The 27619-nt window shown below is 42.0% G+C and overlaps 2 protein-coding genes across 8 annotated transcripts in view; one reads left to right on the top strand and one right to left on the bottom strand.

The window, feature by feature from the left end:
* Positions 1-2070, bottom strand: part of LOC311272994 (large proline-rich protein BAG6-like) — a 107788-nt gene extending 105718 nt beyond the window's left edge. For 2 of the 4 annotated variants that reach the window (XM_084379814.1, XM_084379813.1), the window contains exons 1-3: positions 1766-2070; positions 1493-1582; positions 1289-1406 (exon numbers count right to left, since the gene is read on the bottom strand). In XM_084379814.1, coding sequence (XP_084235940.1) covers positions 1289-1406; positions 1493-1570 — 196 coding nt within the window. In that variant the 5' untranslated portion in view covers positions 1571-1582; positions 1766-2070. The remainder of the gene's footprint in view (positions 1-1288; positions 1407-1492; positions 1583-1765) is intronic. The other 2 variants (XM_084379811.1, XM_084379812.1) reach the window with 1 other exon arrangement.
* On the top strand, positions 1399-26731 carry LOC311272995 (uncharacterized protein). Of its 4 annotated transcripts, XM_084379816.1 has the most exons (8): positions 1400-1479; positions 2502-2583; positions 2673-2897; positions 3960-4456; positions 5105-5154; positions 5788-5921; positions 20200-20366; positions 25845-26731. In XM_084379816.1, exons 3-8 carry the CDS (start codon positions 2831-2833, stop codon positions 26013-26015), a joined length of 1086 nt encoding a protein of 361 aa, XP_084235942.1. In that variant the 5' UTR covers positions 1400-1479; positions 2502-2583; positions 2673-2830; the 3' UTR covers positions 26016-26731. The 4 variants fall into 4 exon arrangements, with proteins under 4 accessions (XP_084235944.1, XP_084235942.1, XP_084235941.1 ...); XM_084379815.1 differs by having other exon boundaries at positions 2502-2897; XM_084379817.1 differs by having other exon boundaries at positions 1402-1479; positions 2502-2897; positions 3925-4456.
* Positions 26732-27619: the final 888 nt, after the last annotated feature.

Raw genomic sequence — 27619 nt, 5'->3', positions numbered from 1 at the left:
TGCATTTCAGATCAGCGCATTGGTTGACAAGTCAGTAACACAGCCTTTGATTGGTCGACAGACCCAACCCAAGGTATCATGGACAGCTTGTGGACATTGGACAACAGCAATAACTGTCTGCAACACTGAAAAACTGATTAATAATCACAGAAGACATTCAGTGTTGAATCAATCATTAAGGATTCATTTTACAAAGGCTCCAAAAGGACACTGCAGTTCAGGGCTGGATCACAGAGCTGCTCCAAGGGATACAATCAAACCAGAGCCAGCATGAACAGTAGCATCTTGTTATTAAAAAGAGAAGTCCACCAATCGGAGAGTCGCTGGTTGATCCCCCAATCCCTCAATTCTACATGTCAAAGTGACCTTGGACAAGATACTAAACACCAAATTGATCCCAGCTCTTCCATCAGTGTGAGATTGTATGAATGGTTATTGCTCCTGATGAACAGGTGGCGCCTTCATGGTAGCCTCTGCTATGGTGAATGGGTGAATGCTGACTTGTGTTGCTTTGAGTGGTTGCTAAGCCTAGAAAAGCGCTATATAGATTCAATCAGTTTACCATTCTAACCTCACTGGGATTTTCCGGTAAAATAAAATAAATAAAAACTGCTTTCAATAACTTTAGTAGCTAAAGCTATTTATGCTATATTTGAAGTTTGAATTTTAAAGACATTACATGTTTTTTTTTCTTTTTACAAATGCATCCTTGCTAGTGAAATCCAGAGTGAGATACAGCAAGATAGATTTGGTCATATGTTTGATTCCAGAGGTATTTGCTTGATAAGTACCGTCTGTTTTTTTTCTCCCAGATGAAAGTGTGTCCCTCCTGTACTTTACCTGTTGTTTTGTTTCTGAATAATACTTGATAGTCTTGTTAACATCATGCACTTTTTGTTTCTTTTGAACATTTTGACCTATTACAGGAGGCAAAAACACGGAGTGGAACTAATTATATTAATGATGGCTCTGTTCCTACAGTGACTTCAATGCAATGTAGCAACAGATTTTTTTCATTTCTTCCATTCTGTTTTTGAGAAAGACTGCAACAAAAAAGATAATTTTTAACTTCAGTTTCACTTCATATTTAGAGTTGTGGTAAAGCTATTTGAATGAGCTCTGCACAGAATATATCATAGTGTGTATATATATCAAAAGTAACGTGAAGTATCAACTTCCCTAACCTTTGTAGGTTAAAAAAACACATTCCCTGTTCATCCCAAACCATGCTGCTCCCCTGTGTGCACTGTGTGTGTGTACTGAAGATTAGCAGGTGTCATTTACTCACTGTATTCAGTCAGCGTTCTGTCATCCTGCAGCACTCTGCCCTGGTAGATGAGCCTCTGCTTGTCTACGGGGATCTCCACTGACGATGCTATGTGCTCCTTGAACTGCTTCACTGTCAGCTGGGGGACAACACAAAATACACTGTCATTGAAGTGGGAGGAGAAGAGGAGTCGACATAGAGCGGTATTTGCAGTAAGAGCATTACCTCGCCTCTGACTTTATAGCTCCTGGTCTGGGAGTCCAGAGTCTTCACAGTGACTTCAATCATGCCGTTGGATTCCATATTCCAGAATGACTGAAGTAATACAACAATTATAGCTGTTAATTAAGCACCAGCCACATCCTACTTATGTGCATTAGGGTTTATCATTAAATATGAGGGCTGGGGGACAGAAGAACCACGCTGCAGCTACGTCAGAAAGCTAGTGACCTTATCCGCAGTCAAACTAATTAATGTGCTAAATTAATCAGGCAGTACCTGGTTACAGACAGCTCCAGAGCCTTGTTATTATTAGCCAGCTAACTAACGTAAGCTAACCCCAGTTACCGGGAGAATAACAGTGCTAACTAGCTTATCTCCCCTTGGGAGATGTTTGTCCACGTTCAGCGAAAACCCGGTCAGAGGTATTACTTCTGATTTAAAGTCTGCCGAAGTACACCACAGCCTGGGAGACTGTATTCCTTACTAAACTCTGACTGAGCGCAGTCAGGTTTAACCGTTAGCCAACTAGCTTAATTTTTCCAAATAAACACGGATCTGAATGCAACGTCAAAGGACCCCAATGACGTAAAGAGAAGCGTCTGTTCCATGCCTGAGCGCTTTTGTGTTTTGGTAGCTGTCGCTTTGGCAAAGTGTTGAGTTCATTTATAAAGTGTTTGAACATATGCACATGTCAATTATTTCTACTGTCACCTCAACATCTGTATAATATCTGTTCTATGTACAGAAAAGTAAAAAAAAATATACTAAACATTCATTCATTCTTCTTCTTCCTCTTCTTCTTCTGAATACTATTTCAATTCTTTATATTGTTCTTATTCTTATTATTCTTATTCATATTATTTAAATTCTTATTATGTAGCATTTTGTATTATTGGTCGTTGTAGTGGTAGAATTTGCAGTCGTAGGATGGATAGTATTTTCCAATTGTTTTTGTGTTTACACAAAGTGTGTGTGTGTGTGTGTGTGTGTGTGTGTGTGTGTGTGTCTTCAGGCGGCTCTTCTCTACGTCTCGCTCCAGTCTGACGGACAAGTTCAGACAGAAGTGAAGGTGTGGCGGCAGCAGTCCTGACGAGGTCTGTCTGGGTAGTTCAGGTGTCACAGCGGTGAACTTCATGGAACTTTCCCTGATGTGTGTCTTCTCTGGTTCCGTGTGTTTGCTCAGATATTAGTGCTGTGGCAGGAGGCAGGTCGGAGTGAGTGTGTGCCGCTCACTGAGCCAAGAACAAGTCCTGAGATAGCAGCAGCAGCGGGAGCGACGCACGTTGGATTTCTTTCTTTGGGGATCTGAGGTCGACATCGCTGAACCTTCGGTTCTTGCCCATGTTGTTCATAAGACCTGCAGCCTTAAGCGACACTGAGGAAAGCTTCGTATCTGCTGGACGAAGAGGTAAACATACACTAGTGTTAAGTAACCTTAGTTGAGCGTCGGCCTCAAAATGCCTTGATTAGTTCAAGTATCAGCCAGCTGCTCTTCTTCACAGGGCAGAGGCGGGCAAAGGTCTATATTGGCTGGATGTCATGTATTTACATGACACTATCATCAAGACACGATTTAAAATGGCACAGTGGAAGCGTTCGGGAGCACTTCCTTATTGACAGTTTGCCTGTCAGCTTGGTGCTTACAGTGACAACTCTTATGTTTTATTTTCACTCAGCATTTGTGACAGAAAATCTCAAACTTTTGACTCACCATTATTTTTTTATGAAGAATAATGTCTCGCATGTCATCTGCATTTTTCGGCTTCTATAGTTATTGGATGCAGACAGGTTTCTAGGTTTTGATGTAATCAACATCTTTAGCCTGATTCTATTATTCAATATAATTTAAGTTATTAGGAGCATTTTTATCTGTGGTATTATGAGCCAAAAGTATTGGCTATTCTCTCATGTGTTGTCAGTTGTCTTTTATATGTAAAGAATCACTACTAATCAAGATCCAGCTGGACAAATCAAATCGTTAAGGTGCTATCTGAGATGATTTAACAGTAAAAACACAGAACTTTGCTTGTGTCTGTGTGTGTCAGTGGTACAACTGGGGAAACAGAATCCATTAATTCTATGCCTTTTAAATTCCTGAACCTTTTAAATGAAGATGAAGGTTTAAAGGTTCATGGACAGTTGTGTTTGATCCTGAATAATCAGCACTTGCATCAGTGAATTCACCTTGAGTGTGTGCATATTTTAAGAGAGGTTAAAGGGTTGTTGTAATCTTTTATTTGGGAAGTTGGTTCTCGAGTGAGTATAAACGGTAATGTGTAGCAGTTAATTGTCAGTAACCCATTTTACTTTTCAAATGCATTGCCTCTGCTCTATATAACAGGCTGTGCTTCACTGCAGCTCTTCACTGCTCTCATCTCTTCTTAACCCTTTTACTTAATTTCTCTTCTTTTATTGTCTTTTTCACCTTTTTGCAGCACTTCCTTTTTCTACCCTTCTCCATCACATACAGCTACCATGCGTAGATTCAGCTCTGAGGGATCCCTCCTTGATCTTGACTTCCTCCCATGGAAGAGGATGGCGCTGAAGAACCCAGATTTTGAGAAGAACCGGGTATCAGGCACTTACACACCTCACGTGGAGGTGGATAAGCTGGACGGGAGGTCAGCCACTCCCACCATCCTGGAGCCCAGAGGGAGCCCCGGTGAGCCGAGGAGGAAGGAGCTGACCAAGGAGCACAGCGTCAGCGTAGAGAACCTGAGTGAGCTGGGGAAACTGGAGAAGAGCCACCTCGGAGTGTGTGTCATCAGTGAAGGCTGCAGGGCCTACAGTGACAGTCAACTGGCCCCGGCCACCCAGGGCAGCACGGAGAGCATGGAGCGAGATGACCTGCCTCCCCCGTCCCCTTCATCCTCCTCCAACTCATTCCTCTTCAAATCCCAGCACAGGCACCACCATAGACCCAAACTGTCATCTGCTAAACTGCACCTCAAGAGTTTGTTTGGACAGGTGGGACACAGTTACGTTTCAGTCCACACTGTAGAGCAGCATTCGGCAGCTTCTTAAAAAGTCCTAAAGCTGATTTCAGGTTATCAAAGATTTCAACTGTACTGTAGCCCACACTTTTAGCCATTTGATGTCTGTTTATTTCAGTATGCTCTAAAACTGGACTTGCAGTGACTTACTGTAACCTGTTTGAGCAAGTTAAAGAAAAAGACTTTATTCTACATGACAATGCAATGATAACTTGGAGTAGAGTAAATGCAGACATAAATGCATACACGATTCTGAAATGTCTAACTTTGATACAGTACTTGTATGATATTTGATACCATGATACAAACAATGACACAACATTGAGGGAGTAAAAGGTTTATATTTTTTTGAAAGACATGCAGGCCTGTGTTGGCTCTACAGCTCACTGTCGGAGAGAGAGCAGAAAGACACAAATAGTACTGGTGTATCAATACTGCACAAAATAAGTATTGAAACCATTTCAAATATTCAGAATCAATATGAATTGATATTTTGATATTTTTGATAACAGTAGATCATGTTGGAGTCATGTTTCTGAGCTAGCTGAAAGCTGCTTTATTGGGATTTTAGTGAGTGAAAGAGGTCGACGAGCTCCGGTTAACTTTGTGGTTTCTGTTTCAGAGCCCTCATTCCTCAAATTCCAACCTCTTCAACACAGAACAAAAAGACAGGTAAGAATCACATTTATTTTCTGTTAATTGTTACTAATTCACATGTACAGTCGTGGTCAAAAACATGGATATAATGGCATCCTTCAGTTCCAATGATTTCTACAGCTCTCATGATACTGTGATGAAAACAAAAAACATTCATGAAGTTTGGTTCAGTGATGAATTTATTATACGTCTTCTGAAAATGTGACCAAATCTGCTGGCACAAAATATACAGTAACTAGAATGGCCAATTTGTTGAATACAGAAAGTTGAGTGAATCAAATTGTATTTCGTGACAAAGTAGTTTGTGTTCCACTCATTCATCACAGAAACGTGAGTGCTGTAGAAATCATTGGAACTCTAGACTGCTATGATATACATCAGTTCTTTATGAGTGGATGGAAACTTTTGACCATGACTGTAGATTACATCAAAATAAGAACAAAAATAACAAAATAACAAGACATTTAATTTACTGTTCGTAGACAAACATTGGATGTCATTTGATTTGGAAGGCGAGTCAGTTGTTTTTAATCTTACCTTTGTCCTTTTGAGAACTGGAGATGTGATGATAGCAGTGTCTTTTGGTCTGGTCTTTCTCTGACTGCTGCCTGCTGCCTTTCCCTGTCCTTATGTGATGCTGGTCCGCAGTGCTACAGAGAGGAGGTCTCGCCTGCACTTCATGCGTCAGTGGAGTCAGATTGGCCACAGTAAGAAGAGAAAGATTAGTCGAGAAGAGCTAGAAAAATGGGCCGAGTCCCTGAACTCCCTGCTGGCCAGCCAAAGTGAGTATTTTTTGGTAAAAAAATGTATTAACTGGATTATTTATATATTAGAATCACTGAACAAAGCAGAAAAATTGGTGGTGATAAAGAGGTCTGGAACAAGGTAAACATACTGTTTAAACCCATAGATTTTCTCAATTGCACTTTTGCCCTATGAGAAGTGCGGCCTGAAGTTGTCAGCTGATAGGTCTGTCTCTCAGCTCATCATACTCTTTGCTCCAGAGATTGGTGATTCATGCTCGTGAAAATATTTAAAATGAATTATTTTTGGACATGTTAAAAAGGACCAATCAATTACAGAATACAACAGTATTTATTGAGGTACAATTATAGGTCTAAAAGACAGAATGTCAGATGTGTAGTGATATTTAATTGCTGCTGCTATGGGTGTCTCAATCAAAACAAAACCCAAGACATTTGTGTAACATTTAGTGTTGTGTGGGGAGAGCCTCGGAGCAGGGGGGCATAGCCACTGCTCAGCTGCTCAGAGCCAGCCATCTCTGTAGGAGAGAGTCAGGTGCAGAGCCAGACCTTCAGGAGGAATAAACGCCCAGATTCTGTTGTGATCCAGAGCTGTTTACCAATTAGAGGAAGTGCTCAGAGATGACTTTTTAACTTAAAGGATTAAAAAATGTAGTTATTTTCACTCCTGTTTATCAACCTGATCCAGTGATCCGTGGTGGTGACCTCTATTGTCTATTTTACTATGGCAACAGCGGTGCATGAAGATTCTGCGACCGGTAGCTCTTCCAAATTATGCCACATTTTTGTTTTTTCAACCGTGATTTTTTTCAGCTTTATTGCTGAAACACGTACTGCCCATGGCAAGAAAGCAGGTGTTTTGGACCGAGAGCAGCAGACCTTGAGACCATCACAGCCCAAGGAGTCTTTCAAGCATCTAGCCTGACTGGCCTGACCACCCCAGAGAGGAAGAGAGCCGGGATAAGAGCCATGCTAAGAGCCATGCTAATTCAGCTTGGTTTCAGGCTGCTCATGGCTAATGTCTGGTCACAGTAAAAGGAAATGGATAAAATGGGACTCAGGCTGGACAAACAACATGAAATTAGAGACTCTTGTGCCCACAGAGACCTGTCTCCACCACAACATCACTTGTCACTGCTACTTACAGACACCCTGACACAGATTCAAAAGATGCACCACGTGTTTATTTATATTTCTATATTAATAACTGTATATATGTTCTGTAATTTGTGTAGCATGGAGTTTACAAGCTTTCATTTTACAATTATTGTGAATTATCTTGTTCCTTGTACTGTAATGTTGACTGCCAACTGGAGCTGATGGAGAAATGTACTTTATGAACGGTTCCGCAGTCAAATGCACTTTGCTGGTGCTGAACACACCATTAAACAACCACCATTGGTAATGAAAATCTATCTGACTTGACTGAGGCACAAATGTTTGCTGATGCGGTAATGTTTTACAGTTTTATTCACTTTAAGTTTAGTCTCATTTGCCCACTTCCTTCCTCACTCTCTGACTTTATCAACAAATGAAAGGCACCATTACCTTGAATAAAATTATGTATTACTCTTGGTTTATCATCTCCTCCCTCCATGCTGATGGAAAGTCAGGTGAAGTCTTGAAGTCCACAAAACATTTATGGAGCTTCACAGTAAACAGCGTTGCAGCATTCTGCTAAACAACTGAAGTAGCTGGAGACTTGATTTTAAATCCAGAAACCCCAAGATCCCAAATTGATTTGAAAAGACATTATTTACACCCTTTTTTAAGCCAAAATTTTGAATGGAAAACTGTCTGATGTGGGTGCAGGAGCTTGACTTTGTGTCAAGGGTGTGAATAAAGTCTTTGCATATCAATTTGGAAACTTCTGGAGATTTGGAGACGAGCTGTATGGAGCCATTTTTTTTATTTTTAAAAAAAAAATGTTTTAATGTTTTTAAAACTACTTCAGTTGTTTAGCAGAATACTGCAACACTGTTTTACTGTGAAGCTCCAGAAATGTTTTGTGGACTAAGAGACTTCACCTGACTTTCATCAACATGGAGGGAGGAGATAAAGAGTACATCTTCATTTTGAGGTGAGCCGCTCCTTTAAAAAACAGCATCAGAGGAATGTTGGCAGAAAGTCATTGGCCAGATATGGTGCTGTCAGAAGTGAATCCATGTGATTTTGACAGCGTGGGAAAGTGGAAGTGATGGAGTAGATTGAAATGAGAAATTCTTACTGATGTTAAGCTGTATTTATGGTCAAAAGGAAGATGGTTTGTTGACCTCAGACCTTTCTTGTAGCACCACCATCAGGTGATTTTTACCTAGTGAAGAAATATTAAAATCTAATGAATAGATTGCCATGCTTGGAGGATGGACCTTTTGCTTTTTGTGGACAGTATGAGCTTTTCGGTAGTTCCATCAACAAGACAATCATTTTTAGTTCCACTGCTGTCAGAGCTTTGACCTCTTACTCTGTGTCAGTTTGTCACAAGTCTTCTAGGTTACAGGATATTAAATAGACCATGCAGAGTTTTGGACCACTGATGGTGCTGTAGAGCAGTGTTTGGATGAGTCTTTGTATTACGTGTTCTGCTGGTGACAATATACACATTCCAAGGGCGGAAAGAATTAATGGAAATGACATAAAATAGCAATATGCCAACAAAACAGGGGAAGAAGACAAAGATTATGTAAATGATCCAGACTTTAAAACACACAATACGGTTTTGCAAATTCTTTATGAGGTAGGAAATAAATTCAGCATATGTTGAAATAAGCCTGTAAGGATACAAATAAAGCATTTCCTTTATAGCAATAAAAACTCCACAGCTGAAGGTCACCTGATGTTCGATGATAGCTCTTCCTTTACCTCTTGGTGGTCTGACTTGAACTCTACACCCTGACATTTAACTGACCAACCATCTCTGGCTTGGAGAAATGTTTGTGCAACTAAAAGTCAAATCTGTCTCAAGTTCCCCCCTGCTTTTATCTGAACTTACATGTTGCTGCAATGATGTTGACATCTGAGCCGACGTCATTGGTTACTGTGTACTGTGCAATAAAGCCAAAAGAGCAGCACTTCCCCTGACCGTACTGCTTTTATGAATAGAACAGATGGTAAACAGCTGTTATAAATCACTGCTACAACAGAGTCTGTCTAAAAGTCTATCCAGTTTGAGAACAAGGATTCTGGTTGTTATATTACATGATGAGGAACCCTGTTGAATCAGGTGGATTCCTTAATCACTTCTCTGTTTTCTGGTAGTAACGTTTCTCTCGGTGTATTCCAGTATCCTCCAGTATCTAATGGCATTCAAACATTGTAACCCATATCAACAAAACTGGGGCAGGCCCTGATTAAACCCTGCGATAACACAGACAGCACTACAGGATATTTTGAATGCCACAAATGTTTGCATTCACTTCACTGTTTTAGAGATTACAGTGTTTCTGCATCTTGTAGCTCAATTATTACAAATATGTACTTGGAAATATACTATCTAATACTATCTAACTAATGTAAGAATATCTGTTGTCTAAAAAATGACTCGAACTTTGTTGTAGATATTTTTTTAGGTGTGTACTTTCCAGAGAAATCCACAGTTTTACTCAAGGTAATGGTGCGTTTCAGTAGGTCACCTGTTGCTATAGCTTCTGAGAGAGTCAGAGAGTGAGGGAGGAAGTCAACGAATGAGACTTAACATAACTTGCATACCATTACTCTGTCCATAAACATGTCAAATATATTTTCATCAGTGATAGTGGTTGTTAGGTGGTGTGTTCACCAGCAAAGCAAATATTTACTGGTGTTACTGGTGCGAGTTTGACCACAGGATCATTTGTGTTTATCCACATTACTCACATGAGTGTTTATTTGCCCAAAACAGCCAGATTACTTTGCTGTACATTAGCCGTAAGTGGGTGTGTTTGTCTGTGTGTTTGAATTCAGGTCAATCACTCAACTCAGTACTCAGCATAGACTCTGGTTCTGGTTCTCTCTCTCCTCTCTGTAACGTTACGTTCATGAAGTAAAGTACATTTCCCAACCAGCTCCAGTCAGCAGTCAACATTTCAGAACAGAAACACCACAATGAAGGGTCACCTCTGCGGATCACTGCTGCAGTCAGGTTGATAAACAGGAGTGAAGATAAATCCACGTTTTAATCCCAAAAGTTAAAAAGTAGTCTGTGAGCTCTCCTCCGGTCGGTAAACAGCTCCGGATCAGAGCAGAATCTGATGTGAATCTGGGTGTTTATTCCTCCAGAAGGTCTGGCTCTGCACCGACTCTCTCCTCCAGAACTGGAGGCTCTGAGCAGCTGAGCAGCGGCTATTCCTACACAACACTGTGAAACATCTTTTTGAACTTCTCAAAAAAAGGAAAAAGAACAACTTGCTGAGACTTTGCACTTTCTTGAGTTAAAGTGCTAGAATTTAAAAGGGCACTCCACAGATTTTTCATGTCACAGTCAGTTTACTAGTCATGGTGAGTAATACTCAATCCATGAAAATAACTGAGAAATCTAAGTGAATCTAAGTGAAATCACTCAGGAATACTCCGAGTGTTATACCAATAAATCACCCTTGCTAATTTAGAGTATTAACCAATATTATCTTTCCACAGGTAATGTGTAACTGTTTTAGAATATACTGTCTTAAAAAAAAAAGTTTGTCTATGTGATTTTGAACACTCAAATATCGAACAGCACCTAACTCTGGCCAAGTCCAAATTATATACAGTCCAGTCAGGTCAGTATCCTGCTGCATTGCCAGAGGTGGGTCTGCTCGGGTCACCTGCGTTTTAGAATTGTGACAAATTATCCTTGTATCAAATTGGACTGGGTCTTCAATTTTGTATCAGATCCAACCTGTGAAGACCTTTAAAAGACGTCAATGTTTACCAAAAGATGCTATCAAGTTGCAGGGGAAAGGGGAATGTGTTTCTGCAGCTTGACACATTCTTGTCAGGATATCTCAGTCTCTGCTACTTTGACTTGCCAGTTCCCCAGCCTTATTGAATTCAATACTAGATCAGTGTAATTCTCATTAAACCAATGCATCACAGTCATCATGTCTGGTGTAACTGGCCAACTGTACTTGGTGCTGATAATTTCACAGTGATAAAGAATTTAAAATGACCACGCATACCAGTTACATTTTGTCTAACGGAAAGAAGCTGTGAAACTGCTGCTGGTAAGTCAGAAAGTAATTGTAGATCCAGTGTTTAGGCATTCTGTGAGGAGGGTTAGTTGAAATATTTAATCTTGTCTAGATACCTTTTGTGTGAATTCTTGTGAAACTGCTGATGCTGAGTAGTCATTAGCCAGTTTCAGCCAACTCTGCTATGGTAAATAGGCTTGATTGCAGGGCAGACCTAACCCTGCATGAGGTAAATCTAGCACATATGGGCTAGTCACTACAGCGTCAGCTGCAGTGTCAGGACAGCTGAATGAAGACTTAGGGAGTCTTTCTGCGGGAGTCCATCGAGGGAGTCCAAGTAACTCACTGTCCTACCCCCCAATGCAGCCATGAGTCTTACCCAATCCCAGTCAGGACATCAAACCAGAGAAGATTTCACCGGAGAACCATTTGCTCGAAGCTGTAATCAAGCCAATCTCTGTTACCCAACATTCTCCACCGGTACTGAACTTGAAGTACTAGGGGGGCTATGGAACTGTCAGTCTGCAGTCAAAAAGGCGGACACCATTTCAGCCTATGCCTCCCTGCAGACTCTTCACTTCCAGGCCCTTACGGAGACATGGATCACCCCAGAAAATACTGCCACTCCGGCTGCCCTCTCAACTGCCTACTCATTCTCACACTTCCCAAGACTAACAGGTCGAAGAGGAGGAACTGGACTCCTCATCACACCCATGTGGTCCTACCAGGTCCTTCCCCTGGACCACCTACCCAGATCTGCTCTTGATTTCCACGTTGTCTCTGTCACCCTTCCTTCTTCTTCTGTTGTATTTTTTTTTTTTTGGCAGCATTCAAAGATGGCGCCGGTGTGTCTGGCAGGCCGTCTTACGCTGGCAATTTTTGTGTTTGTTCTGTTATTGACGTCTGTCCCGAGGACCATTAAAGCTCTGGTCTACGATCTGAGAAAGGTTTGAAAAAAGCATCCCCCCACACACACACCCCTCCCCTCTGAGCTTGTATCGCTCTCCCCTCGGAGTCCCGCGACACACCCCCTCCGGCTACAAGCTTTTTTTTTTTCTTTCTTTTTTTTTTCTCTTCAACGAACTTTATACCTCCCGCAACAAGCACCAAGAGCAACAAGCCGGCAGAAACCAAATACAGCCCAGCTTTGAATGCGGAGTAACGATGTCGGATTCACAGATAAAGTTACAATGCACGTTGAAACTAACGTAAATCTTGTAAGTCATTACAATGTCCACAGCTAAGCTCCACAGCCAAGCTAGCGTAACGTCATTACCATGCTACAGCTACGTTACCTTACAGCTACGTAATAAGTTACAACAGCTAAGTTAGCCACTTCTAAAAGTTATTGAGGGCCAAGAGACTAACAGATGCTGCCGTCAGCTTTCATCACAACGATCGCTGCCACATTGTGGCTGAAAAACAAACCTGTGTGAGTCTCAGAGCAGCTGTGTGTGTCCCAGCTGCTGTCTGAGTAGCACCAGACAGCAGCTAGGACACACACAGCTGCGCCGAGACTCACACAGACCGCGACACAAATGTGTCTGTAAACCGTAATCTCTTGTTTATGACAGATAAGACACACAAATACACACATCGTAACGCGTTTATGATAATCCATCATATTGATTTAGCAAAGGCTTCGGTGAAAACAAGCGGACAAGACCGGGAGGAGGGTTAGCAAAACAGCTGAGTAGTGACCGGGCGAGAGGTTGTTATGGAGAAATAAATCCGGACAAATAAGATAAAAATCCGGAAATAAATCCGAAACCCCTCCGCTTCGCGTTGGGATTTCATCCATCCCTTCATTCATCTTACTTGCTGCTTCATTTAGCTGCCACGAGCAAATAAATAGGCTGATTTGGTGTAAACATGTTAGCAATGTTAGCTTGTTGTTAGCTTACAATGCTAGCATAGAGGCTAACGTCTCCGTCGAACAAGTAAACAAGTGTTGACAATACTGCAGAGACAGACACCGTCTAATAACACAGAAACAAACTAACGGCAGCTTTCACAGTCATAAGCCAGCATCGGCATGAAACTTATCTGTGTCACAACATCCACAATAAAGACGAAGGTTACCTGCTCAACAGAAACGCCGCTGTATCAGATGTTTATTCGGTTTGAGCCCTCTTTGTTTCACATCTCGCTTTGTGTCTTTTCAGTGACAGACTTTCTTTCTTTGACTCTTTGTCGATGGGGCAAGCAGAGGCAGCTGAACTGCTCAGGGCAAAACAAACCTCTTGTCCGCTTGTAGTTTCAAATGCGGAAGTGGGTCGGGACCAGACGTGAGCAGGAGCAGGAGAGTGAGCGAGGATTGGATCGGAAAATTGATCCAATAGGAGCCATCCGGGCCGGATGGTTGCTATTGGTCAATTTCTTTTCAGTTTTACAGACACTAGAGAGAATGGATTTTTTTGGTTCCTTTTACTCTCCACATTGTGTGGGTGGTATTATTGGGTCATAACCACCATCTAAATGATGTTAATAATAATAACAAATCTTTCAAATCGTAGACCATAGCTTTAACTCTCTGCTGGTAAATGATCGCCAGGAGTTATTAAAAAATCAAAACCTCTGCAAACCTTTTTGCGAATTATGGCCGGGGTGAACAAAAAACTTTTACTCCGCCTCTCCGGGCGGATATCCCTGCACACCTGCTCCGGGCTGGAGCTCAATTTCCCCGGAGGCATAGACGCAGAGGAACGCGTAGTGGCCGGCTAGTCAGGATTAAAGCCTGGCTAGCCTCCTCGTCCGGGACGGCTCGGTTTCCCTGGAGCTATTTACAGGAACATGGAGCCTGTCTTTGCTGGTTTGTCTCCCGCCGCGCCCTCGTTCAGGTCAGCACCTGGCTGGTACCTGTTGTTGGCCCGTATGAGGAGCTTCATGCTGTGCGCCCTCGCCTACCTCGCTTCCTCCGGCGCCCTGGTGGAGTGAACCAGCGCAACCTCAAGCCGCTGAGCCGGACAGCTCACACGGCCGATATTCCGCGGCTTCCCTGGCTTCGACTAGATGTGCGCTGGTAAACGCAAGATTGGTGATGAACAAGACTTTCATTCTCCAAGACTTTTTCACCTCACACGCTTTGGATGTACTTTTTTTGACTGAGACCTGGATAAATGTGGGTGAGTCAGCCGCCTTCATAGAGCTTCTGCCTCCTGATTGTACTTTTATTAATTCACCGAGGACATCTGGTCGTGGAGGAGGAATAGCGACTGTTCTTAAAAACTGCCTCTATTGCAAGCCTTTACCGCTTATGTCGTTTTCCTCCTTTGAACTGAGCCTGTTTGAACTGAGTCGGCCGGACCCAGTACTATGTGCGATTTTTTACCGGCCACCCAAATATAACAGAGACTTCATAAAAGACCTTTTGGCTGGTGTTATGACTAACTATGACAGGATTTTATGTGTTGGTGATTTTAACGTGCATGTCTGCTGCCCTTCTAAGCCATCGACTAAAGACTTTTTAGACTTGGCTGACGCTTTTAACCTTGTACAATATGTTTCTGGACCCACACATGAACATGGACACACGTTAGACCTTGTTTTATCACACAATTGTGACGCAGTGTTCTCTGACCACATGCCTGTTTTACTTGATTTTAATTTGCCCTGTCATAATTTAAAACCGTGTGCTCCTATGCGCCACTGCCGCATGCTAAAACCCTGCACCGCTGCTCAGTTTTCTTCTGCGTTTTTCGCTGAAAATCAGCTTGACACAAGACCCTCTGCCCTCCTTGACACTGAGCAACTAACTTCAACCTTTCTTTCCACCTGTGCCAGCACTCTTGACACTGTCGCTCCTCTAAAAATTATGTGCCCCAGACCCAAATCTGACCCATGGCTGAATGTTACCAACCGTGCAGCCAGGCGCGAGTGCAGGAGAGCTGAGCGCAGGTGGAAAAAAGATAAGCTTCATGTGTCTTATGATATTCTTAAAGAAAGCTGGAGAAAATATAAAAAAAACTGTCAAAGCAGAGAAAACGTTCTATTTCTCTGACATAATTTCCCAAAATCTTAATAAACCACGTGTTCTTTTTAAAACTATTGATTCAATTTAAATGCCCCCGAATCCACCTGCCTGGAAGCTTCTCCCCAAGTCTGTGAAGATTTTCTCCGCTATTTTATTGATTAGGTTGCAACCATCAGAACTCATATTTCACCCCCCTCTTTTGACCCTTCCATACCCGTCACTTGCTCAACTGTCTTCAAAATCGGTTTGAGCCTGTGTCGCTTTCAACTCTCACAAAAATTGTCACTCAACTTGAACCCTCCTCCTGTCCCACAGACATTTTTCCTCCTCGCCTCTTTAAAGAGGTCTGGGAGACTATTGGACTTAATGTCCAAAAAATCATAAACAGCAGTCTTGCTTCAGGCGTGGTCCCAGCCTATTTTAAAGAAGCAGCTGTGCAACCCCTGTTAAAGAAACTAAATCTAGACACTTCAGTCCTTCCTAATTATAGACCCATCTCAAAGCTTCCATTTATCTCTAAAATCTTAGAGAAAATGGTACTTGTACAACTGCAGTCCTTTTTAGAAGTACATGGCATTCTTAAGATTTTTCAGTCTGGTTTTAAAGCCTTACATAGCACTGAGTCTGCACTTTTAAAGGTTTTTAATGATCTTTTATTAACTACTGACTCCGGTGATTCTGCCATTCTTATGCTTTTCGACCTTACTGCGGCTTTTGACACAGTTGACAACACAATTCTCACCTGTCTCGAGCACTTTGTGGTAGGGCTGCCCCGACCAAGGATTTTCTTGGTCGACCAGTGGTCGTCATTTAGAGCGATTAGTCGACTAATCGACGCATATATATTTATATATATACTGTATATATATATATATATTAAAATAAATAAATAAATAAATAAATCTCCGCAGTAAAGTGGATGCGCCTGTAGAGAGATTTACACAATAAGTAAAACACAGTGAGCTGGATAATTTAGCTTCCCCAGTACACACGAATAGTCTAATATTAGCCCATATAACAATAATAATATGTATTTATCTCTGCTTTCAAACCTTCGGGCCGCCATGGGCAGGTAGCTAGGCTACTTACACTCACAATGGAGGTGCGCGGTGCAACTTTTCTGTAGCATCAAAATCGCTATTTTTAAAACACTAAGAAGACTCGACACAACATGAAACTTTGCTCGTAGCATCACCAGGGTCTCTACACATGAACACGAACATTGAGAACATCATTTGTGTACACAAAGTTTGCTAAAAAGGTTTTTCAACAACTCACGTTAGCAGTAGCCTAGCAGTAGCAGTCCTGCCAGTCCTGCGTCGATCCCCGAGTGCGGTGTAACATGGAGCTTTCTCCTTCATGTTACGCCGCACTCGGAGGGGTCATCCTTCTTCTTTTCAAAATGATCCCATATTTTAAACGTCTTTCCCGACATGGTTGGCTATTAATTGTTAACTGTCTAACCGCGATGTCGAAGGGACCTGCCGTGTGAAAAAAAAAACACTGACAGTGAGTGAGTGTCACGACCTCCTGTGTCTGGCCCTTTAAATTAAAAGCCCTCCAGCCTTTTATACACAGACCAGCCGCCAGTCACATAGATTTTGACTTAAATTTGACAAGACACGGCTCCAAATGTTTTTGGCTTTTTTTCTGCGACCAATCGACCAATGAAATTTTGGTCTGCTAATGATTTTTTGGTCGACCAGTGCTTGGTGGACTATTTGGGGGCAGCCCTACTTTGTGGGTATCAGGGATGCTGCCTTGGATTGGTTCCGATCATATCTGTCTGAGAGATGCTTTTCAGTAAGGCTTGGTGACTCTGCATCGTCTTCTGCCCCCCTGTCTTGCGGAGTTCCCCAAGGCTCTATTCTCGGGCCCATCCTCTTTTCCTTATACATGCTCCCCCTTGGTTTAATTTTTAAAAAACATGGCATCTCCTACCATTTTTATGCGGACGACTCCCAAATATACCTGCCGCTGAAGAGAAACGATAAGCGCTCCATGATACCCTTACTAGAGTGCCTAAAAGATGTTAAGGCATGGATGGCTTTTAATTTTTTAAACTTAAATGAAGATAAAACTGAGGTCATGGTGTTTGGTCCCAGTCGAACCTGTGGTGTCTCTTCTACAGACCTGGGCTCTCTGCAGCCATATGTAAAACCCATAGTCACAAACCTTGGTGTAAAAATGGAAAGTGATTTTAAACTTGATAAACAGATAAACTCAATAGTTAAAACCAGTTTTAATCATCTGAGGCTTTTATCTAAAATTAAATCTGTTGTATCTTTTAATGATTTTGAGTGCTTGATTCATGCTTTTATCTCGACCCGTCTGGACTACTGTAACACACTTTACACTGGCATTAACCAGGCCTCCCTCGCTCGCTTGCAGTTAGTCCAAAACGCGGCTGCTCCTCTTTTAACAGGAACTCGTAAGCATGACCACATTACCCCCATTCTCGCCTCCCTCCACTGGCTCCCTGTCCATTTTAGAATAAGTTTTAAAATGTTATTGTTTGTTTTTAAGTCACTAAATGATTTGGCACCCCAGTATATCACTGACCTTATACATGTCTATACCCCCCCGAGAGCATTGAGATCTGCTGATCAGCTGTGTCTTGTTGTGCCAAAAAGCAGGCAAAAGACCAGGGGGGACCGTGCTTTTTCAGTGGTAGCTCCTAAGCTATGGAATGAGCTACCCACCCATGTCAAAATGGCCCCCACCCTGGATACTTTTAAATCTCGCCTAAAAACTCATTTTTATTCCCTGGCTTTTAATACAGCGTGAGAGTTGTGTGGTCTCTGTCTGTCTTTTTAGTGTATTTTTATATTTCTCAGTGTTTTATCTGATCTTAAGGCATTATTGCCTTTTATATGCTTTTAATTTATTGTATTTTAACTTTAACTTTCTTTATTTTACTGTTTTGTATTTGTTGTGCAGCACTTTGGTAACCTTGTTGTTTTTAAAATGTGCTATACAAATAAAGTGGATTGGATTGGATTGGATTTCAAGCTCAACATTGTGGTGATCTTTCGCCCTCCCAGTCCTCTACGTGACTTATTTGATGAGATGGACGCCCTCCTAAGCTGCTCCCCGACCATGGCACACCACTCGTTGTCCTGGGTGCCTTCAACATCCACCCAGAGAAGCAGCACTCATCTGAATTCATTGACCTCACTCTCTCCCCCTCTCCACCCCGCTTTTTCTGACCACATGGATATGAAGCCTTTACAGTGACAAACAGTCCTAACTGGAGGCAAAGAAAGAAAAAGGAAAAGCCATAAGCAGAACCAGATCCCACAAATGATACTGTAATGTGAGCTCACCCTCCTCTATCTGATGTTATGGGCAGTAAGCTGGGGAATGTGTTGTCTATTCACAGACCAGGTAATGTGATTCAGTAGTGGCTAAAATGCACTTCACTATGATGCAGCTAATTAGAGAGGAAGAGAATATTTTATCACCTCATATTCTCCTGCAATATTAATACAGTCTGGATGAGGCTTTGACCACAATAAAAACAGAAATGATGTTCAAGCAAGTATTTATGTCTCTACATGCTGATTTTCATACTGTATGTTAGGGAACAGAAGCAAATGAAGATAGAAAAAACACATTCAGTAATCAAAACCACTGATGTATGTTTGAAAACTGGCAGTTTACAAGATTGTACTTACTAGTACACTGGTATGGTCCTGTTTGAGGGGAGGCGGTGTCCAAAGCTACTTGACCATCTGACAAGCGTATTGGCAGCCTAAATGCTAACAGATCTTAGCTTAGCTTGCTAGCATGCTAACATTTGCTAATTAGCACTAGACAAGATCTACTGCCACAGATGATGTTAATGTAGTTAGTTTTGCAGGTATTTTGTCACAAATCAAAGTGTTGGACAATGTTGTTGATTGTGCAGGATGAAAAGTAAGAGGATCGCCAATTATTACAATTCACCCTGAAATGGATGCACGATATATATCGGACTGATAAATTATTAGCCCAATAATAGAAAATGTGCATTATCAGTAATCAGCAGATAATGAAATTAAAGTTGATAAATAGAGCCGATAATACAAAGACAAACTGCTTTTGTTCACTTAACAAGTGCCACATCTACACGCAGTAGGTGCGGTATGCACCTTTAAAGTTGTTTTGTATGCAGCCAGTGAACACAGAGAAGAACAACAACAAAAACTCTGTCGTCATGCTCATGACTTCGAACTGCTGCTCCTGTGTAGAGCCACGCTTTGTAGAAGAGACACACATGTCGTTGCTGGTGTGGATGTTTTTAAAACATTTTTTACAGGAAGGAGACATCACTGTAAGCATTTAGAGGGGAGGGAAAAGTCTTCGAGTTAATACAACGAATCTTATCACAGCCGTGGAAAATTAAATCTACCATCTTTGCTCACTACGTCTGAGCCTTTACACACAGGTGTGCATAAACTACAGGTTAGAAATGAATTTTTAAACATAAAAATGTGTAATTATTGTTATTTTACCGGTATTGGCCATGAGAGGCAGGTAATTATTGGTATCGGCAGAAAAAAATCCATATCGTGCATAATGTATATTATGTCTGACCAACACACTCTGGCTTGTGGCTTTGATCAGGGTCATCATGATGACCTCCCTGTCCATGATTTGGCTCTCAGCCCAAAGCCAGGGGTTTCCATTGCCATGAATATTTGAAATGACTCTGAATATAAATAGTCATTGTCATACTCAAACAGGAGGAGCGTTTCAACTTTCTCCTGACAAATTCCTAACACTCACATGTTTGGTTCCTCTTTGCTGTGACTGTACTGTGCAGACGACTCAACCTCGGCACTCTGTAAACAGTACAGTCACTTGGCCTCCTTATCACTGCCATGCTAATATGCAGTGTGTGAATGTGTGAACTGTGACATGTTGTACATGTGTTTGTCAGCAGTTTGAAACTCCATATTAAAAACAAGTCTTGGCTTAAACAGCCTAGCAGTCAGTTCGAGTAGAGATGATGGGTGTGTGCCAAGTTTTTACAATTAGCCTGAGAAACGTTGCTGCTGGCAATACTTGTGCTTCTGCTATGGGCTTATTAGGCCTCAGGGACTGTGCGTAGGTGTCTTCCTCTTGTAACGTGTAATGTGACGCTGCATGAAGAGGTAAGCCCCACTTATCTTCCTCCTCCTCCTCTCAGCTGGTGTTTCAGTGTTTGGAGCATTCTTGCGCTCTGAGTTCAGCGAGGAGAATCTGCAGTTCTATCTGGCCTGTGAGCAGTACAGACACTCGTCCAACAACTTCAGCCTGCAGAGGAGGGCGAAGGACATCTGCACCACCTACATCCAACCAGGAGCCCCCCGGGAGGTACAGCCCTGCTTTTATATTCAATCTAGCTGCATGCACTAAAACTAAATTGTGCAATCTTTTTTCAGGGAACAGGAAGCATAACTCAAAGTATGTGTCTCCCTCCCTAACAATGTGCTATGTGTGTGTTTTGCATGCTCTTTGTCTTCAGAAGCTTGTGTGGGTGGCTCAAGTTTAACATCACAATGTTACATCAATAGCTACGTTTGTTTTGAGCCTCTTTACTGTAATTGAGCTAGGGTTCAACCAAAATAAAAATATTTTATGCAAACACCCCTCAGTTACAAAATTTTGAAAAAATGTATTCTATCTTTGACCAGAAGAGCCTCTTTAGATCGAAAGTCTTTTTGTCCGGAGTGTCTCGACCAAGATAGGCAGAAAACTGAGTTATCAACTAACAACATGCAATAACACTCAAAATGATCATTTGTAGAAAAAAACAAAACAAATAACCAAATCTTCTTTAGGTATGAGTTTTAGAGTTCAACATTGAAAATCGTATCTGCCTCATGATTGACTTATCATTGACTTTACCAACCACCTAAAGGCATCAAATGTTGATGATGTTGCTAAATTCTGATTGGAGCTAGAATGCTGTGACATCACCGTTTTTCAATAAAAACCCTGCAATAAAAACAAAAGTAGCACAAAATAGTAGGACAGCAACTAATAATGATGTTAATAATCATTATTATTTAACAATGATTAATCTATCGATTATTTTCTCAATTCATTGATTAATTGTTTGGCCTTTAAAATGAAAAATGTGGATCTCAGCGTCCAAGATAGCATCCTGAAATGTCTTGTTTTGTTCACATCCCTAAGACATTCAGTTTGCTGTCAGAATAGAAGAGGAAAGAAACCAGAACATATTTACATTTAAGAAGCAGAATCAGAGAATTCAGACTCTTTTCTCTTTCTGTCCTCTTCACATGGTAGATCAGTACTACTAATAATAATAAAATAAAGCCCTATTCACAAGGAACTAGTATCACTAGGGGCCTCATGTGATTTAGACATTGCCTGTGCACGTTTGTGTCGTGTCGTGTATTGACACAGGACTGTATTTTACTCATTCACTGACATTAACTCATGGATATGACATCTAGGCTCTGTGTAACATCACACATTTCAGAAGCGAAGCGTCTGTTCTTCAGCAGCCACATTAATGAGATATAGTTTAGAGTTGATTTGTCCACTCACTGCAGGGGTTACAAGCAGAAATACACACTTAGAGCTCATTTGCAGTAGATCAAGTAAAAGATGCTTTGTGGCTGAACTTGAACACGGCAACCTTTTGTTGCTCCTAACCTTCTCCATCACAGTTTACAAATTACTGACAAGGCAGATTCACTGATTCTGAGTGATCACTCGGCCCCCTGTGGTGCGCAGTGTTGTAAAAAGTACCCACTCTTACTTTAGTGCGTTTTCACACCTGCCTTGTTTAGTTCGGTTGAATCAAACCTGGAGCGTTTACCCTCTTGGTGCAGTTCGTTTGGGAAGGTGTGAACACATCAATCGCACTCGGGTGCTGACCAAAACAACCGGACCGAGACCTTGTTGAAGAGGTGGTCTTGGTCCGGTTCCAAACAAACTCTGGTACGGTTTGTTTGTGGTGAGAACATGATCCAACCTCGATCCGACCCAACTGCAGGAAGCATTGAGCCTGTTTTGGACTAAACCACCTCCCGTAGCCAGCCGTGGACAGACATGGACTCGTGAGGAGGTGCAGTGCCTCATAGAGATTTGGTCGGATGACTATATAAACTCACAACTTTCGACAATACACGAAAACACCGAAATCTACTCACTCTTTAGCAAACGGCTCGGGGAAAGGGGGTTTCTGAGGTCTGCTGCATCTGCTGCGTATCGGATGGATCTTCAGAAATGTTTTTGACTGATGAGCATGTCACAGTTCACAAGGATTAATGTGCGCCTCCACCTGAACTGTCTTGATATGTGTCGTCGGCGACTCCAGTGCATCGTGACATTATTTTCCAGCCTCAGCCTTGCCTCATTTTCAAACTGTACCCTTTGCCTACAGTGATAAGTGCAAACTATGTAATACACCATGACCAGGGCCAAGAGTCTGCTCTTCTTTGTTTACTTCCAGGAGTTTTCCCGCAAGGAAATTCGGACCAATTAGAGAGCAGTTTCCTCGCGCATCACACATTTTGGTCCGCTTGTAAATGCTGCCGTGTGAACACAAACTAAACTCGAGGCAATATGCAACATTGTAACAAGTTGGTCGCTGATTCGGACCACAGCAAACAAACTATAGGTGTGAAAACGCCCTAAGATACGTTCTAATGTTTGTCTTTTTCCCAATTGTGTTTCCTTCAATGCTACTACTGACCGTAATCTCCATTGTTGGGTTAAGGTTGGTGGGAAAGCAACACAGTATTCAACACAGTATTGAATAAAATAGGTCAGATAAATGAAGAATAACCTGTAATTTAACTACCTTTTTTTTGTAACACTTCTGATTAAATGTTTAATTTGAATATTTAATCATAAAATGATATGGCAATTTACACTTCATTACAAATTGTACATTAAAAACCTTTTGTTTATTTATTGTAAAAGACCTTTTGTGGCCCTCCTGCAGCACCTTCACAGCCCACCAGGAGCTGCGGCCCACACTTTTAGAGTCACTGTTCTGAATGTACGACTTTGCTTTTTTAAATGTCAGAATTTTTTAAGTGCATTTACTAAAATTATCTGAGGGAGGGCTCACATTTGGAGCCCCCCAATGTCTACCATGGCAACACCCTTGAGGACTGCATATTCACTGGGCCACATAACCGCAAAGTAAACCCAAAAGCTAGAAAACTTTTTGGTGAGTAATTCTCATTGGATTGAATAGATGCCATCTTTGCATTTGATGTCATGCTCTACTAAAAACCTATAATAATGACATATTATGACTTTTGAGCTTTCATTAATGTTGTGAAACAGCTGCGGTTTGTTTAGGTTTAGGTACCAACACTACTTAGTTAAGTTTAAGAAAATTTGATACTTGGGGTTATAATTATGTTATTTCTATAAGACATGACCCAACCAACCACCCCCCACACATCCACCCCTGACTCAGATTTGTCTGGCTCTTTGTAAATCAAATCAAATCAAATCAAATTTTATTTATAGCCCAAATTCACAAATCACAGTTTGCCTCAGAGGGCTTTACAATCTGTACAGAGACGACACCCTCTGTCCTTCGACCCTCGATTCGAGTGAGGAAAAACTTGCCCCCCCCAAAAAAGGCCCTTTTAACAGGGAAAAAAAATGCGGAAGAAACCTCAGGGAGAGCCACAGAGGAGGGATCCCTCTCCCAGGACGGACAGACGTGCAATAGATGTCGCATGTACAGAGCAGATCAACGAGATCACAATGTATTCAATTATAAGCGATGGTTGACAGGAGTGAAAGTACATAAAGATGTATTACAGCAATAATAATAGGTGCATCCACGATCAGGCAGGGCCATAGCAGTTGGCGCATCCACGATCAGGCAGGGCCATAGCAGTGGGCGCATCCACGATCAGGCAGGGCCATAGCAGTGGGCGCATCCACGATCAGGCAGGGCCATAGCAGTGGGCGCATCCACGATCCACGACCCGGGCGCAGCCAGGATCCATGGGAGCCTGTAGGACTAGAAAGCACAAGGACTCCGGGGAAGAAGTAAGTCAGTGACATGCAGAGATGGGGCATGTATACAGGCATAATGTATACAGATGGAGAGGAGAGGAGAGGGGAGGAGAGAGAAGCTCAGTGTGTCATTGTCCCCCGGACTAGGCCTATAGCAGCATAACTAAGAGCTGGTCCAGGACAGGCCTGTCCTGGCCCAGCCCTAACTATAAGCTCTATCGAAGAGGAAGGTCTTAAGTCTACTCTTAAAGGTAGAGAGGGTGTCCGCCTCCCGGACCAAAACAGGAAGATGGTTCCACAGAAGAGGAGCTTGATAGCTGAAGGCTCTGGCTCCCATTCTACTTTTGGAGACTTTAGGAACTACAAGTAATCCTGCGTTCTGGGAGCGTAATGCTCTAGTTGGGTGATAGGGTAGTATGAGCTCCTGGAGATATGATGGTGCCTGACCATTAACAGCTTTGTAAGTGAGGAGAAGGATTTTAAACTCTATTCTTGATTTTACAGGGAGCCAGTGCAGAGAGGCCAATACAGGAGTAATATGATCTCTTTTCTTAGTTCCTGTCAGTACACGTGCTGCAGCATTCTGGACCAGCTGGAGACTCTTTAGAGACTTGTTAGGGCAGCCTGATAATAGAGAATTACAATAGTCCAGCCTGGAAGTAACAAATGCATGGACTAGCTTTTCTGCGTCTTTTTGAGACAGGATGGGCCTGATTTTTGCAATGTTACGTAGATGAAAAAATGCAGACCTTGAAATTTGTTTTATGTGGGAGTTGAAGGACATATCTTGATCAAAGATAACTCCCAGATTCCTGACGGTGGTGTTGGAGGCCAAGTTAATGCCATCCAAACTCGCTATATCATTAGATAATGCATCTCTAAGGTGTTTAGGACCAAGTACTATAACTCCAGTTTTATCTGAGTTTAACAGCAGAAAATTGCAGGTCATCCAGGTCTTAATGTCCTTGAGACATGCATGGAGTTTAGTAAGCTGATTAGTTTCATTTGGCTTTATTGATAGGTATAACTGTGTATCATCTGCATAACAATGAAAGTTTATGGAGTGTTTCCGAATTATATTTCCTAGAGGGAGCATATATAAGGTGAATAGTATGGGTCCAAGCACGGAGCCTTGAGGAACACCATGACTAACCTTGGTGTACAGGGATGACTCATCATTAACATGTACAAACTGAAATCGATCCGATAAATAGGACTTAAACCAGTTTAATGCGGGTCCTTTAATGCCAATTAAGTGTTCCAGTCTCTGTAGTAGAATGTGATGATCAATGGTATCAAATGCAGCACTAAGATCTAGTAAGACCAGGACAGAGACAAGTCCTTTGTCAGAAGCGATTAGGAGGTCATTTGTAACTTTCACCAGTGCTGTCTCTGTGCTATGATGTGCTCTAAAACCTGATTGAAAATCCTCATATAAACTATTTTTATGAAGAAAGTCACATAGCTGGTTGGCGACTGCTTTCTCAAGGATCTTGGAGAGGAAAGGGAGGTTGGATATAGGTCTATAGTTGGCTAAAGCTGTTGTACAACTACACTAGAGGGTCGCCTCCAAACATTTTGTTCTAGAAGGGTAACCACAGCATCATACAGACCAGGCTGCTGTATTTGACGCATTTGGAGTGAGAACGGGCTGAACCACCAAAGGATATAATATTACTAAAAATACATCTTAAAGGTAATGAAACACAAGCAGTCAGACAATCAGACACACAGGTTGGAAACAGCTGATAGAAATGATGGTAAAAACTACAAAAGCAATGCTTAAATTCTAACAGACTGACATTAATTATTGCACTGTGGTTGTTGTAGGTGAACCTGGACAGCAAGACGAGGGATCTGACCATCCAGCTGCTGCAGGCTCCCTCTCACACCTCTCTGTCCCATGCACAGAAACGCATCTACTCGCTGCTGGACACAGACTGTTATCCCCGCTTCCTCCAGTCCAACATCTACCTCTCCTTACTTCAAGAGACTGATTAGCCTCATGTTGATGAAACACCTTGACTCAGGACTCCTGTGTCCAGTCTTTATGTTGACCTAATCACATCGTGATTCCAGCTCTGTATTTAACACACAGCCATAAGACTGATACATATCTTTTAATACCAATTACCCAAAAGATATGTTTCTCAAGATGTTATACTATTCTTTTATTAGGCTGCTTGTGGGCTTTGAGCTGCAGCAGTTGGCCCTGAGAATTTTGTAAAACTCTGCTGAGGCAATTTTCTTTCCGTCACTTAACATGACCCGTGAAACTATGCAGCTCCGGTTTTAATCATTAAACATCCTCCATGTAAGTAGCTCATGTCCCCATGGTCCAATAACTCTCAGAGTTTCCCCTGCTGACAGAGAGGAAAAACAAGTTCTACAAGAATGAGCTCTTTGCTGAAAAGGTCATAGTACAATGTAATTTACTTACATGACAAAGGTGGTAACCTGAGCATATTGACCCTGACTGTAAATGACCCTGAAATGGATACACAGCTACAGGGAAGCAGTTTTCAGCCTGCCTCTGAATACTCACTGTTCAAACTGTGTATGCATACGACACACTGAGAAAACAGTCTTTTAAGTAGGTTTCTTCTAATGAGTGCTGTTGAGTAGCATTTTCTTGAATGTTGGGCCTAGAAAAACAGAAAAAAAGTGCTTGTCAGGTTTGAGTTTTAAAGAGAAAGAAATAAAATCCTGTTTTTGTATCTGATCTATCTGTTGATTCTTCAGTGCTCATGCAGAGATGGAGATGAGCTTTGGCAGTGGATTGACAGCTTACTGTGGCTGCAGAAGGCCTGGCAAAGTGACTGACAACCTTTTCCCAAAATGATAATAACAAAAATAGCACTAATTAGGATTATTTATCACTATGTATTTCAGGAAGTTACACAATCTGATATTGCCGTGTTGGTTTCATTCCCGGAATATCATAATTATTGTTGCTCCTGGACCTTCAGTGAAACTGACCAATCACGTTTTTTTTAATGTCATAGCTGGGGGGAGGTTCTCCTTTCAAACATGTGTCTAACATTATGAAAGGGTCTATTTTAACCATAATCATGTTTCCCTAAACCCAACCAAGTACTTTAGTTCCCTAAACCTAGCCAAACTGCAACATAAAACTGAAAAGAAAATAATAAGATCACTTAGTGTAACAATAATGGCCGCGTTTCCCAGATTCGATCGTTCTTAAGGACTTAAGAAGGCTCTTAAGAAGGGTTCGGCTAAGAAGGAGCGCTAAGATACGGGTGTTTCCCGGATGCGTTCTTAACTGCCTTCTTAGGAGAACCTTAAGATCAAGCCAAAGAAGCTTTTTAAGAAGCTCTTAGTGGGAGCTGTCCACCGCGGTGCTGCTGTGCTGAATCAATCGATGCCAGGCAGATCGATCACCCACCTCTTCATCAGCGCATAAGTGTGTGTGTGTGTGTGTGTGTGTGTGTGTGCGCTGTCAGACCGGGCTGTCCAGGCAAAGAGATCCAACGGCCGTTGGATCTCCGCACGGGGCAGCCGGTACTTTGCCTGGACAGCCCGGTCTGACAGCACGTCCAGTAGGGAGAAGTGCTGACGCACGTATGCATTTATGTAAACCGTCT

This window comes from Pagrus pagrus (assembly GCF_965226575.1).
Source record: "Pagrus pagrus genome assembly, chromosome: 17".
Taxonomy (NCBI): Eukaryota; Metazoa; Chordata; class Actinopteri; order Spariformes; family Sparidae; genus Pagrus; species Pagrus pagrus.
Note: the sequence above shows the minus strand (reverse complement) of the source record. Positions and strands in the feature narration are given on the sequence as shown.

What these genes read in the sequence shown, in the direction of transcription:
- LOC311272995 (XM_084379816.1), top strand. Translation starts at nt 2,831, where the DNA reads ATGTTGTTCATAAGACCTGCAGCCTTAAGCGACACTGAGGAAAGCTTC. An exon ending in CGTATCTGCTGGACGAAGAG is followed by an intron (nt 2,898 to 3,959) that starts GTAAACATACAC and finishes CATCACATACAG; the next exon opens with CTACCATGCGTAGATTCAGC. An exon ending in CTCCCTGCTGGCCAGCCAAA is followed by an intron (nt 5,922 to 20,199) that starts GTGAGTATTTTT and finishes TCCTCCTCTCAG; the next exon opens with CTGGTGTTTCAGTGTTTGGA.